The sequence below is a fragment of the Bactrocera neohumeralis genome, chromosome 2 (assembly GCF_024586455.1).
Source record: "Bactrocera neohumeralis isolate Rockhampton chromosome 2, APGP_CSIRO_Bneo_wtdbg2-racon-allhic-juicebox.fasta_v2, whole genome shotgun sequence".
Taxonomy (NCBI): domain Eukaryota; kingdom Metazoa; phylum Arthropoda; class Insecta; order Diptera; family Tephritidae; genus Bactrocera; species Bactrocera neohumeralis.
In genome coordinates, this window is record NC_065919.1 from 47,737,824 (window position 1) to 47,754,002 (window position 16,179).

At 36.2% G+C, this 16,179-nt stretch overlaps 1 protein-coding gene across 1 annotated transcript; it reads left to right on the forward strand.

The window, feature by feature from the left end:
* Positions 1–224: 224 nt before the first annotated feature.
* Positions 225–14,796, forward strand: LOC126750949 (uncharacterized). Its single transcript, XM_050460808.1, has 4 exons — positions 225–348; positions 3,201–3,552; positions 4,906–5,218; positions 13,374–14,796. The coding sequence occupies exons 1-4, from the start codon at positions 237–239 to the stop codon at positions 14,574–14,576; spliced, it is 1,980 nt and encodes a 659-aa protein (XP_050316765.1). The 5' UTR covers positions 225–236; the 3' UTR covers positions 14,577–14,796.
* Positions 14,797–16,179: the final 1,383 nt, after the last annotated feature.

Below are 16,179 nucleotides of genomic sequence, written 5' to 3' on the forward strand. Positions count from 1 at the left end.
GTTGACATATAAATAGGTAAGGGTGAAGTCAAGTAGGGCTTTAGTGCCGAAAACTAGGTTCGTGAGAAAACATATTATAAATCGAAATGTTAACAAAAATTTTCTATACAAAAATATATACTTATGTGTCCTATTAAAAAATACTTGCAATAATGTCGAAAATAAAATATAAATTACTACATAATAGTGCATACAAAGAGCAAAAGATTCAATCGAAACATATCATAATATTTTGTATGATCATTTTTATACTACACTTGCTTCATTGGCAATCCTCTAGCGACATAGACAACAACAACTATGTGGAACCAAAAAGTGCAAAACCTAATAATGAAAAATCACAAAAATGTAAGTAATATGCATATATGGTTGACAAAAATATTAAATACAAGAAATTATGAGTACCAATTAACGTTATGATGATAATAATTTTTATTGTGGAAAAAAAACGTTAACGCTGTTGCACTGAAGCTTAATATTCTTCACAAATACAAAATATTTCGTACAAAAACTAAATTTAACTCCATCAGTTTGTAGGGCTTCCTTTCATTGGGGGTGTTTTTTTACTTGGCGGGTCCCAAACCCAGCGCACAACCCTATGTAGGGGATGTTTCGCCTTCTCACATTAGCTCGCCTTCGAACGGATGTTCTTAGGCTACCCAGAGGATACTTGGTCAAAGACCGGAAGTAGCGAGCTGCTTGAGCCATGTGTAAAAGAATCGTTTCTGGCCACTCCCAAGTGAATGGCGATCAGAGAACTTTCCTCACTCGCGTGAACTTCTACACATGACTCCATCCTCCCACCCGCGCCGTTAGTTCTGTTTTCTCCAGGCTGGACAAGGAAGCACAGAAAATGGGTCTGGCAGTGAACGAGGGCAAAACGAAATATCTCCTGTCATCGAACAAACAGTCGTCGCACTCGCGACTTGGCTCTCACGTCACTGTTGACAGTCATAACTTTGAAGTTGTATGTAGATAATTTCGTCTATTTAGGAACCAGCATTAACACCACCAACAATGTCAGCCTGGAAATCCAACGCAGGATTGCTCTTGCCAACAGGTGCTACTTCGGACTGAGTAGGCAATTGAAAAGTAAAGTCCTCTCTCGACGAACAAAAGCTAAACTCTATAAGTCGCTCATAATTCCCGTCCTGCTGTATGGTGCAGAGGCTTGGGCGATGACAACAACCGATGAGTCGACGTTACGAGTTTTCGAGAGAAAAATTCTGCGAAAGATTTATGGTCCTTTGCGCATTGGCCACGGCGAATATCGCATTCGATGAAACGATGAGCTGTACGAGATATACGACGACATCGACATAGTTCAGCGAATTAAAATACAGCGGCTACGCTGGCTAGGTCATGTTGTCTGGATGGATGAAAACACTCCAGCTCTGAAAGTATTCGACGCAGTACCCGCCGGGGGAAGCAGAGGAAGAGGAAGACCTCCACTCCGTTGGAAGGACCAAGTGGAGAAGGACCTGACTTTGCTTGGAATATCCAATTGGCGCCACGTAGCGAAAAGAAGAAACGACTGGCACGCTGTTGTTAACTCGGCTATAATCGCGTAAGCGGTGTATACGCCAATTAAGAAGAAGAAGAAGTTTGTAGGGCAGCTATATGCTATAGTGACTCGAGCTGAAAAAATTCTTTGGAGATTGTACCGGTTTTTTGTACAATAACCCATGCGAAGTTCGTGAAGATACCTCGACAAATGAAAAAACTTTCCATACAAGCGCTTCATTCCGATGGTTCGCTTTATATGTACGGCAACTATATGCTATAGTGATCCGATAATACATACATAACTAAATCAACTCAGCTCGTCACGCTAATCTTTTAACGTAACGGGTTTTTCAATAAGAACACAACAAAGATAATGAAATTATTTATTCCTGTGAAAGTACATTCGATGCCATTATGTATGGAACTTGATTTCTTTTGCATGGCCATTGCGGGCACGCTTGCAGAAGTCCAAACGCTGAACCCAATTTTCGACGGTTTTCAAGCATAAATCGGCCGATACTGCTGCAATTTCACGCTCTATATTCGTCCAAAGTTCATAAATCATCGCTGACTTGTTGGGTAGACCATAGACTTGACGTAGCCTCACAGGAAATAGTCTAACGACGTCAAATCGCACGACCAAGGCGGCCAATTGACTGGATCATTTCGTGAAATAACACGTTCACCTTGGTTTTCAATAAATCGACTGTGATATTCGCTGTGTGGCTGGTGGCGCCGTCTTGTTGGAATCACATATTGTCCACGTCCATATCATAGAATTTGGACCAAAAATATTCGGTTATCATTGAGCGGTAGTGATTTCCATTCACAGTAGCGTTCCGGTCTTGATCATGTTCGAAGAAGTACGGCCCAATTACGCCGCCGGCCCATAAACCGCACCAAACCGTAATTTTTTCGGGATGCAATGGTGACTCATGGAGTATGCGTGGATTGCTGCCTAACCAATAGCGCATATTTTGCTTATTGACGAAGTCATTCAGTCAGAAATGAGCCTAATCGTGGAAGATGATTTTTCGATGAAAATCCGAATCTTTTTCAAATTGTTGCTCAGCCCAATTCACAAACATACAACGATTTTGGTGGTCAAACGGCTTCAGTTCTTGCTTCAATTTGATCTTGTAAGGATGTAGGCCAAGATCTTTTTGCAAAATTTGCCACAATGACGTCAGAGAGATGCCCAACGCTTGAGAACGACGTGTAAAAAACCCACTGACACGGGAACATGTTACTGTGCATGTGGATTCAAAATTTTCCACTAAACGTGCAATTGTTGATCTAACAGGACGATTATGATGGCCATATATTGGACGTAGCGCTCCTAAAGTTAAGGCCACTGACTGCGATTTTCGGTAGCAAAGTTTGACTCATTATTGGATCGTATATCTTTCCATTATGAAATGGCAAACCTTACGGTAGAAAAATGTCTAAAGATTGGGAAAAATATGGCGTAGTTAGTTGTCCCTATCGGTCTACTTTTGTAGCGTCCTTATTGAAAAACCCGTTATATACATATTTTATAGGATCTCCTACATTTCCCTCTGAGTATGAGAATCTCTGGCAAACTTAAAACTTCAGGGTATAAAAATATTGCTGATAACTATTCATTCAGTGAAAATCATAACTAAATAATTGTTCCCAACTAACTCCATTAATATATGTACGTGTATCAACAGCAATCCCAGCAGCAATAACAACATTTTCAACAAAATCCTCATCACCAACACAAGAGCTGCAAAAATATTTTATTTACACTTCGCAATGTCGTGTGCCATTTGTGGATCCTTTCGAGAAGGGTGTGTCGGAACTCTTCAATCGACGAGATTTTAACTACACCAATTGTGCAAACGACGAATCATTCATAACAATCAACTCTCAGCTAAATGCAAGACAATACTTTCTACACATGAATGTGGAGGCCATTGAACGAGCTGTTAAACCCTTAAATGCCAGCGCTGCGGATGTCGGCTGTTGTTATCGGCAAATTGTGCGAAGTGGCAGCGGTGGATGGGCTGATAATAAATTCGAGTGAGTTAATAATGAATTGAAGTGCTTGTTGTTGTCTGTTGAATTTAGATAATACGATATCGCTACATATTGTTTGTTTACTATGCAAGAAACTAGTTTTGGTAGACAGAATGTCTGTATTATTTTGGAGACTAAATTTATCGTATAATAATAATGTTTTAGAACAACTATGCCCACGCCTTGAGCTCAGGAGCGAAGTGAACTTCTCTGCTTTGACAAAAATTCAGCAGTCGTTGAGATGGGACTTCATCATCAAACTCATATCCCAACAAGTCAAGTCGGCTACCGACTAATACATTAATAGAGTTAGCGCGAAAACTTACCCAAGCACATCGTGCAACCCATAAGGCCTTTGCCTAAGAAACAGCTGAACGATCACACTTACACAACAGTTTCGTTTAGAATTGGCCCTTATGAAACTCATAGAAACTCTAACAAAAATATCTAGTGCCGCAATTGGGTAATTAAACGGTGATTTAACCGATAAGTAGTAGCAGGGATAGCATGCTGCAGTATGTTTAATAATCATAGCATAAAAGTTTTGTTGTTGGTAACACCTCAACCAACTGACTGTCTGTTCATGGCTGTGCGAGTTATGTATCTTGACTTAGTGCATCTAAGAAGTTCGGTATTGAAGATAGGCGGAATTGCCGTTAATCGAAAACGAAAAGGACGCTATAACTAAGCTAAGTAGGGAAGGGTATTTTTGGTTTAAAAGTGTCAAAAAGTGGACGTTACAGCGACACCTCAAACTGTTTAATGTATGTACATATCAAACAAACCACTAAAGCTGTAATAACTAAGCTCACCCAATAGTTTCGGCAGCTTCTTCCGATGTGAAAATAGGTGAAATCCACCCGTCACCGCATATCCCGTTAACTGTATACCTTAAATATTGTTCATTCCATAATGTACCTTAATGAAACAGATAATCTCAAATACTTCCTTACCCTCAATATATATAATATATATAATAACTTAACAAGCGATAGCTTAACCAATAAGAGGAGTTTTAGCCTATATACTATTTGCCCTTTCTTCTATGAAAAACAAACTGATTCCCGTCTTCCAAATCACAGAAATACATATAGATGGCAATGGCGTTCGAAGAAATTCGAAAAATTTGCTTTTCGGAGTTTTTAATGCCAGCCATATTTCTTTGTTAACCTCTTTAATATTTACAAATATCAATGTATTCCCTAGTAATATACAAATATTAATGAGCTTTAATGGTTTTGGATTTAGTTTTGTTAACAATATTTAAATTATAGTATAGTATGTTAACCAAAAATGGTACTTACATACATTTAAATTATATCCACACCATTTTATTACTCTATTTTAACTATTTAGGATACTGCCATGCTCTACATTTCATCAGGATTTTATGGTGCCTCTACACATAGAGTATATTATTACCGAATGTTCATTGAGCAAGGATGCAAATACTACTATCATTCAAAAGGATGCTTTCTCATTCGTTCAACAAAAAAATAACAGTGCCACTAACTCGAGTAATAAGCACACAACGAGCTCACACAAGAAGCCCAATGTATTATTATTGGGCATAGATAGTGTTTCCCGTATAAACTTACGACGTACCATGCCGGAGACCTTTAAGCATTTGCAAATGAATAATTGGTTCGAGTTACAAGGTTATAACAAAGTGAGTTTTTTTTATAAAAATAAATTTACAAAATTATGTAAATTAAATTTTTTTTTACAAAAAAGTGTTTCTTAGAAAAAAATTCTAATATGGTATATACGGTATGCCACAAAGTTTTTAGCACCCAGTATGAAAAGTTTAAGATCCGATAAAATATATACGATTAGCGTGTCCGCCCGTCTGTCTGTATATATGCAAAGTACTTAGTTACTCAGTTTTTGAGTTGACGACCTAAATTTTTGCACACGTCCATCCCTCCCCTAAAAGATTCTGTTGTAATAGCAAAAGTGTTTTCAACTTTCTTTGAATCAACACAGTACCAAATTAGCCAGTTATTTTGCTCTTGCCTTAAAGCAAGTGGGTTCGTGCTATTTTTGGTAAAACCACTGGAGATGAAAAGAGATTCTGCAGATTTCCAGGGAGGACTGAATACATTGTAAAGTTTTTAGTTTCGAAAAATCTATTTCTAACTTCTTAGCCATTTTGAAGATTTCCGTGATTGTAGAATTAATTTTTAGGTATCTTTTTGAGTGAGCTAGAGCCTTAAAGTCTGTGTACAGAATGTTATCTGAGTTTTGTATGCAGTTATATATTTTATTAACTAAAATGCAGTCTTCTATAGTAGGGAGTTTCAGTTCATAGAGTATGTTTGCAATTGGAGTTGTTCGAAACGCGAGACTAATTATGCGCTGCCATGAGTAATATTTTTTGATTTTCTGCAGACAGCGTTTGGATATTTTCCCCAATATCAAGGCTTTCATAATATTTAGACTTTGTATGTGCACCACTTTTTATGCTGCATATGATTTTGAGTAGATTTGTACGTTTTGAAAGGTCTTAACATAGGTCTTCAATTTGGTATTTCTAAGTGAGTTTTTGATCGAAGGTTATTCGTAGGATTTTAAGATAGAGCACACTTTCTATTATATGATTTTGAAATATTGGATCTGGAAGATAGCAGTTCCGCTTCTTACATATATGTAGTTGCTTACACTTTTCAAAATTAACAGATGCACCCGATGTTAATGACCAATTTGTAAATAAAGTAAACAACTTTTCCAAATCATTAACGTAGATGTTTACATCATTAATCTTCGAAACAAAATAGAGGTCATCTGCATATAAATAGTGCAATATGTTATTAACTTTTTCCATTAAAGCATTAATTTTTTCAAATGCGTTTAGAAATAACGTCACCGAGAGGGGAGAACCCTGTGGTGCACCATTTTCTAATTACAAAAACTTGATTTTTATTGTTCAGTTTGTTTGGCATAACTATAGCTGCTAATGCTTCCATGTGTGTGCGAATGTGCGAAATTTCAGTTCAATATCTCAAAAACTGAGGGAAAAGCTAACGGTCATGGCTAAATCAGCTCAGCCCGTCGTATTTGCATATGTATACATTCTATAGGGTCTCTGACGATTCTCTCTTGCAAACTTCGTCAGACACTTCATATTACCAGTTAAGATTAAAAAAAATATAATTCTTCGATATTTGGCAAAAGTGTCTTACCGAAAAGATCTGTTGACTTCTCTTTTTTATAGCGAAAACTTCCCTAAGAAAATTATTTTGTTTTTTAGATTCGGTGTTAAACCCCCCCCCAAGGTAATTGAATTTTTATTTTTAGTCATTTGAAAAATTGTAATTTGTTGTTTTCAAAGCAATCTTTCTGCTGACGATGTATGAATATGTAAAATAAATGAATACATTAGTCACTAACAGCGTTGCCGTTTTGATACAATTGTATCTTTTTTGATACTTTTTTTTCTAAATTTTGTGATTTGATAATTTTTTGTTCACAAACGGCCTATTTTGATACTTTTCTGCTGATAGAATTTAATTTTTTGAAACTATGAAAATATTAAACTAAAAACAAACCTATTATGTCTGGATAGTATTAAAAAGTTGTGGGAATGTAGGCCAATTAAAAAACCCAGAAAAATATAAACTGGACAGAGACATTTTTATAATTTCCTTCAAAGTAATGAGTTTGCCTTATAACTCTGTGGCTGCTGAACTGGATTTTTTTAGATTTAAGGGGAATTGTGATTCGAAAATGAACTTCTTTTGAAAATTAGTTCTGAACTGAAGAGTCACCAATAAGGTTTCTATTATTTTTTTTAGAGTTTATTGTTAATCATAATACAGGAAAAATAAAAACTCATTTATTATGACTTTCAGTTTTCGTTCCATGAGCAAACTGTAGTGAAATAAATTTAAATTAAATAAAATTATGCTATTTGCAAAAAAATATTTGAGTGTCTTAACTAAAATGTCTATATTTTTAATAAAAACAACCAGAAAAAACTGGTCTGACCTAGATATACAACTTTACTTATTATTTGTTTTTCAAATGAAAATTTTTAAAACAACGGTTGTGCTTTTGATACTTTTTGATACTTTTTTTGCTTGGCAACGACTTGCAAGATACCTGCTATAAGAAATTGTATTGGTTCCATGAAAGAGACCGTAAATCTTTTTCGGATGTCAACTAAAGCAGGCACACTGCTCAAAAATCTTATTCTTGAATCCTTTCCAAACTCAAAGCAAGTGAGGTTACTTAATACTGCGAAACACGTTGGGTGGAGCATTTAGAATCTCTTTCTTTATTTAACGATTTATTCCCATTGATCTGTACAGCGTTGGAAGAGCTTGATACTGAAAATTTAAGAAGTGATTTATCAAAGCCACATGCTTTGTTGACTGCAATCCAATCACCTCAATTTGTGATTGCTATAGCGATACTAAAGCCAATTTTTGCATTATCAAAACACATAAGCCTATGTTTGCAGCAAATAGACTGTGATTTGAGCAGCTGCGTTGCTTATGCAAATAATTTGTATGCTGAGATTAGTGAAATGCGTAAGGATTCTGAACAATCGTTTAAACTAATTTTTGAATCAGTTAAAACAATAGCCGCAGAATTAGATTTAGAAATCAAAATTCCGCGTTTGGCGAAACGGCAAACTAATCGCGACAATTATGAAGGCAAACCGGAAGAATATTACCGCAGATTAATTTATATACCGTTTTTAGATCATTTTTTGGACCAAATCAATGAACGATTTTTAAAACATCGAGAGCTGCTTTCCAAAATTGAAAACATTTTGCCAAATAAATGCATAAATCTTGACGCTATTGAGATGCAGGAGACTGTTCGTGTTTTAGAAAAGCAATGGTCCGCTGATGTAGAAGATCCCGATGATTTCGTTGCTGAATTTAGAATGTGGAAAAGGTTAAAAATCTTTTCTTCAGATTATATTTTCTAACTAAAATTTTGAATATATTTTCAGGAACTGGTTAAATCAAACAAAGAGATCCAAAACTTTTTTAGACGCGTTGAATTGTTGCGATGCAAAAATTTTCAAAACAGTGCATCGTTTTTTAAAGATTGGAGCAACAATCCCTATATCTGTCGCTTCAAGTGAACGCTCGTTTTCCTTACTTCGCAGGCTTAAAACATATTTAAGAAATAAAACTGGAGAAGCACGCCTGAACGGAATGGCTCTCTTGAATATCCATAGAGATATAGACGTGACGGAGGAAGAGATTTTAAATGTTATGGCCCAAAATAAAAGAAGATTAGACTTCAATTTGTGAATAAAAAAATTAAACATTGTCTTTTTACCTAAAACCCCCCCCCAATTTTTTTCCTGCGTTCGCCACTGGTGAAACATGAAGAAACGTTGACCTCAGATGCACCGAAGCTATACTACCCTTATCAAATACAAAAGATTCCATACAAAAAAAAAAATACAAAAAATTTACTTTCGGTTAATTTGTATTGCACCTATGTATATACTATAGTAATCCGATAGAAAAAAAATTTGCGGAAATTCTATAGATGTTTTAGACAATAATCCATGCCAAATTTCATGCAAACACATAGCTATGTGGACTCAGCTCGTCCTGCTGATCATTTATATATCGTCACCTAAAATGCAAAACAACGTATCATCAAAAATATCGAAATTGAGTTTTATATTGCTTACGATTCACTACATCATATCAGATATGCATAGCATAAATTTTTCGGCTTCCGCTGACAGATATAACCAACAAATAACCATTTTATAACCAAAACACAAACTCTCCGACGTTTCTTTGTGGGAGTAAAAAATTGCGTGGCAAACTTAATATACCCTGTTCAGGGTAAAAAAAAATGTAAAAGGATGATTAAATTGACGATTCAATTAGCGCATAATTGCCTTAAGGTAGTAGTCTGGTAACTTATGCCTATTTTCATGACTTTTTTGGAGGGTGGTTTTTTATAGGAAAATAAAAATTAATTATCTTGAATATTTAGAGTGTTTTTTTTTACATATTGAAAATACATATAAAAAAAAATATTTGAAAAATTTTAATACATTATTACTACGAGTATTATTATTGTCACTCGAAGTTGGAACCTCAAAAAAATGCACGTGGGTGGCGCGGGTGGATTTGGCTCTTGATATTATCTGAAATCAAATATTCTTGTTTATTCTTAATTTATAGACTTGTCATTCTGGTCGGAACTACTGAAGTTAAACTTCAAGGGTAAAGAACAAAATGGCGGACTTTGAAAAAAAGTCCTTTTATTTTAGCAAAGAAAGGGTTGCAAAATAAAAAGTTAGGGGTGAAAAAAATTCCCGTTAGTACCCACGAGAACTATAAGTGTGTAAAATAGCCTGTTCAAATTTGAAAGCAATAAGTTCATTAGAAAAAAGTTAGGACCCGGGCCGACCAGAAAAACAATGTTTTGAGAAAAACGCGTTTAAAGTTCAACAACTCCAGGAGAGAGGACTCCGAGGCGCTTTAGGAAACATGTTATAACTCCCGAAATATTTCGAATTCCTGTCTGAAATTTTCACAGTATATTCTCCAGACATTGTACTTTCAAATTAAGCAAAAAAAATTTTCGAGTTTTTGAACCCAAGTTACCAGACTACTGCCTTAAAAGTAAATGGTCCATTTTTTAATTAAATTGCAACAAACATGTCACGTGTATTAAAGACATTAGTTGTTCACTTTTAAAAACGGTTAGTGGTTTTTGTTTACACTTTTTTATCCATAAATTACAGATTTCACTGAGTAAGTCTAAAGGTACACACAGCGTATGTACCAAAAAAGTTTTGGATGCTGAGCCAGATTTTGTAAACAAAACCAAGCAAGAAAATCCACGAAACCGGCACTTGAAATGGTTTGTTGCATTCTTTTTGACTTACCGTAATGAAAACGTGCCCAAGCAATGACTTTTGGGTGGCTTTAAACACCAAAGCGCTAACCGGGAACAATGACTACGCATATTTACATACATATATTTATTTTATAAGTATATAACATTGCATGAACAAGCAAAAACAAGTTTAAAACTGCTTATCCTACATTCAAATGCAGTTTTTATGCAACAGGTGCACTTATGAATAAAATTAATTTAATAGTTACGTTCTTTACAATGATATATTATATATACAGTATTCATGAGTATCACTACTCAGAGTACTCTGAAAGTGCATCTTAAAATACTCTGCAAAATCACATCATAAAATTCATCTATAATGAGTACTCAGATTAATGCAAAGGCACACAGAACTCAAAAGAACTATAAAGCTCTTATGAGAATTGAGAATTTCAAATAATTTGAAACTACTTGAATCACCTCATAACTTAGAAGAGCTCGAAAGTACGCAGCAGATACTGAAAGTCTTAACTACACAACTATTAAATAAATTTTATTTCAAGATTATTGGCAATACCTGTAAAAGTTTCAAAAATCGAATTTTCATATTGTATGTGCATACAGCTAACTAAATTCATTTCAAAATTTTACCGCACAGATTCAAAGTACTAAGTTGTCTGAAAACGAGAAAATACGTAAAAACAGCTGCCTCTTTACACACTTTAAGAAAATTGCACGCCAAATAACGAGATTTTTTGTTTATATTTTTTTGGAACAAATATGTTTTTATTCAAAATAGTCCCCATTTAATGTTTTGCACTCACGTCAGCGCTTCTTCCAATCGTCGAAACACTGAAACTCGATTTTTAGGATAGCCTTTAGCTCTTTCAGCGATGGCCTTTAAAGATTCTTTTTATTTTTGGAAAAGGAAAGGGACACGGCGCCATTTCTGGAGAATATAGTGGCTGGGACGTCATTACAGTATTGTGTTTAGCCAAGAATTCACGAACAAAAACACGAAAATTCAATGAATCGCCAGCTCATAAAAGCACTTCCAACCTTAGCGACTACTACTAATTGTATCGTACTTCTGGGGCATGTGAAGTGTGATTCATTTCAAAGTTCTCTACTTTTTTAAAGAAAAATAACAGAAACTTCAAATTTAATGGGGATTGTTTATTATCATGCGAAAGAACATCCTTTGGCATTTATTTTTTGTTCAAATATTGGCCGCAGCTACGTCTCAAATGGTCTATTCGTTGTGTCAAATTTTCGATGACTCGTTCGAGCATTTCGACTGGTAACTGGCGAATGACACACGTGATGTTTTGCTCCAAGGCCTGAATCGAGCGGGATAGTCCGGATAGACTTTAGACTTTACATATCCTCACAGGAAAAAGTTTAACGGTGTGATATCACACGGTTTTGGTGGCCAATCGACCGGCCCAAACGTGAAAATATCTGCTAACCGAAGTGTTCACTCAACAAATGCATTGATTGATGCGATGAGTGGGAAGTGGCGCCGTCTTGTTAAAAGCAAATGTCGCCGAGAACACGAGCTTCATTTTTAGGCGTCAAATAGTCGATTATCACAGCGCGGTTACGGTCGACATTGACGGTTACGTTCTTACCGGCATCAGTTTTGAAGAAATATGGATCGACGGTTCCACCGGCCCACAAGTCACGCCAAATGGATGGACGAAATGGCAGCTTTTGAATCTCTTCCGGTTGAACTTCGTCCCAAATGCGGCAATTTTGCTTGTTTACATTGAGTCAGAAATGAATCGCAACGCCGAACAAAATTTTACTCGAAAACGTGGGATCTTCTTGGAACCTTTCAAAAGGTCATACAGCAAAACGATGTCGCTTGGTAAGGTCGAACGGCTTCAACTCTTGCACAAGCAGTATTTTTATGCTCGGCGTAAAATGCGTAAAGTTGTCTCATACGTCAGTCCGAGTTGCTGCGCCGAATCGACTCTCCACGGTCTTCGTGTACACTCTCAGCCACGGCTGCTATATTTTCCAGACTGCGTGATGGACGTAGTCTTTTCGGTCAAAAATTAAAAAAAATACTTTTACTTGGATCACCCGTTATATACTTAGCTGCCAAACAAACTGACGGAGTTCTTGTATTGAAAACCGTTTTATTTGATAATGAGTCGAATCATTCATTCCACATCAAAATCGAATTCGATAAGGAAAGAATTTTCGATCGGAAATAAGCATATTTAGCATTTTCTAAACATTTTCCTCCATCTCTGCAGAATTTTTTTTATCGAGTCAGTGAGTGAGATCAACTTTATCGAGAAATTTGTTTTCGATACGTTTTCAATAATTTTAACGTAATTTGATTCGATCGAATCGACTCGGATCGAAAAGGGTTCTATCATTAGACCTACTATATATTTATGAAATTTGGTATAAATAATTATCCAAAGCAGCGCCAACACATTATTCAGATCGCATGATAAATCGTTTTATACCTTTTCTTGCTACAGTAGAGGCGCGCTAATCCGGGCATGGCCTAATCCGGATTCCACTGTAATCCGGAGAGGGTTAAAAAACTCAAAATTTCTATTATGTCCCTTATAATCCGGACCGAAATTCTTTATCCGTATTCTCTAATCCGGATCACATGTTTATTATTCACTACATTCGCTTTTATGCTTTATTGGTTTAAGTTTTTTTTGTTTTTTTGGAACATATGTATTATTTGTTATAATAAACAAACAGAAATTTATAAATATTTTTTCATAATACATAGTTCTGATATGTCTTTTTTAATCCGGATTTCCTTATATTCCGGATGGGGGCCGGTTTTAATTGATCCGGATTAGCGGGCCTCTACTGTATAAGAAATGTACCTGTTAAGCGTATTAAAGCTTCGGTGCAATCGAAGTTAAAACTTTTTCCTTTTTTTTGTTGTAATTTATTTCTATAAAAATATAACGCAATATACTATAAACTTATTTAACATGTGTTTTCTTCCCCAGATAGGCGATAATACTTTCCCCAATTTGCTGGCTATGTTAACTTCGTACAATTTAACCACAGGTGAAGAAAAATGTCGTCCAACAACTGTGGGCGGTTTGAATGACCCAATTTGTAATCTAATTTGGAATAATTTTAAAAATTACGGTTATAAAACAGCATATGCAGAAGATTGTAATGGCATGAGTACATTTAATTATGTAAAATGCGGTTTTCTTCAACAGCCGACCGATTATTATCTGAGGCCCATGTTGATGGCCCTCACCGAAAATTTGGATATTGTGAAAAACGCCGGTCTGGAATATTGTGTTGGTCGTAAACATCACGCTGAATATGTATTTGATTTTATTCTACAACTTGGGAATACTTTTCCAGCGGATCCGCTTTTTGGACTATTCTGGGCCAACTCATTTAGTCATAATGCGTTCGACACGCCAGCAACAATGGATACGAAAATATTGGAATATCTTTTGAGAATGAAGAGTGACGGCATTCTGGAACGTTCAATCGTGATATTTTTTTCAGACCATGGAATGCGTTGGGGCTCTTTGCTATGGTTAAAATCTGGATTTTTAGAAGAACGATTACCCACAATGTTCATATCGATACCGTCATGGTATCAAAACGTATATCCGGATTTTATGAAAAACCTACAAATAAATCAGCGGCGTTTAACATCGCCATATGACATTTATGCGACCATGAGACATATACTTGAGGTGGCCGAACCGGAAAACGAATTTCCTTACCTCAATGGCACCATACGTGGAGTTAGCATTTTTCGTGAAATACCAGAGAATCGCACCTGTAATGATGCCGGCATTCCGGAGCATTGGTGTACTTGCGTACCATATGAAACAGTAGATAAAAATGATGAACTCATAAGCAATATTACCAGCCTGGTATTCAAGGAAATCAATCAATATTTGGTTATTAAAAATATTAGCGATAAATGCGCCAATTTGACTTTAAAATATTTAAATTCAGCTGAATTGAAGATGTTTGATGAACCAAATCAGTCAACGTACCGACTCACCTTCGAAGCACTGCCAAAAGAGCCGTCATTTCAAGCGACAACTATTTACAATAGAAATTCGAAGGCGATCTCGATCAATGTTGAAGATATATCCCGACTTGATTCATATGAAAACACCGCAGGCTGTATTAATTTAAAAGAGGCTAAGAAATATTGCATTTGCAAATAATGATACAATTAATTTCGGTATTCATGTTTATTTAATTTTAGTTTTAGTATAGATTTTGACTATTATATAGTATATGTAGGTAATACTATGTTGAAACAGATCACTCAGTGAAAACGAATTATCATTAAACATAATCTGTGATAAGAAATAGTATTATCGCATTATCGATAATATTTGAAACAAAAGTACTTAAAAGACAAATAATGATGGATTATTATACTTTAACTATTATTAAAAGGTAATCAAATTACATATACAAATAGTATACACAATATACATATGTATGTATGTATGGTGTGATTTCAGTTAGTAATTATTTAAATTTTATTAGAAATACTTGTACATATACATACATATGTATTTTCATTTCATTTAAAATTAAAAATAATAAATAAAATAATATTTGGTCTAATTTAAGTTTTAACACGAAAAAAGTTCGAAGCCATAATACATTTCACAAATAAAAAAAGTTTCTTGAAAATACTATACTATAGTGGTCCAACATCGGCGTTTCCGACACATACTTCTTAGGGCGAAAATGACGTGTGCAAAATTTCAGATCAATGTCTCTAAAACTGAGGGACTAGTTCGAATATATACAGATAGATAGACGGACACGGCTTTATCGACTCAGCTCATCACGCTGATCATATATGTATATATATCTTCTTCTTTATTGGCGTAGACACCGGTTACTCGGTTATAGCCGAGTTTTTTACAAGCGCGCCAGTCATCTCTTCTTTTTTCTATTCGGCGCCTATTCGAGATACCAAGTGCAGCCAGGTCCTCTCTACCTGAACCCTCCAATGAAGTGGAGGTCTTCCTCTTCCTCTGCTTCCGCCGGAGGGTACTGCGTCGAATGCTTTCAGGACGGGTATAATGAGTGACTTATAGAGTTTGGTTTTTATTCGTCGAGAGAGGACTTTACTTCTCAGTTGCCTACTCAGTCCGAAGTAGCACCTGTTGGCAAGAGTTATTCTGCTGTGGCTTTCGAGGCTGACATTGTTGTTGGTGCTAATACAAGTGCCAAGATAGACGAAATTATCTGCGACTTCGGAGTTATGACTGTCAACAGTGACTCCCCCTGCGGGTAGGGTGGACCCTCTTTGAGTTCGTGGGGGAAACCGAATATACCCGTGGTAAGGCATGCCTGTCGTAAGAGGCGACTAATATCCTGGCTACCAGTCCAGAGCTGTATGGAAGCTCAACTGCTAGTAGCTTCGGTTACGAGGTCTGACCGGAGACTCAATTCTGGTACCACGGGGAGCAGTAGCCCTTGGAGGTAACTCCAATCTGCTCATTGGGTTTGGCCCTTTGTGGAGATTCGTGGTGGTTGTGGTTAAAACCCAAATGCGGGAAGAACTGACTTTGTCAGTTGAATGTGGAGTTGCATTGCAACCGGGTGCCGGGCCCAAAGCACGGCAGAGGTTTTAGATGGATCTCGAACCCGACCAAGGTGGTTAGTGTGTTCATGCCACACTGCCAATTGGTACTGTAAATGCTTAGCATTTTCAGGGCGGTGATCAACGCATTATTTTGATCCGCTGTGCTTTTGAGCGCCGTGGAGTAAGGCTGTCGACAGCAGGTACCCACGTAAAACACA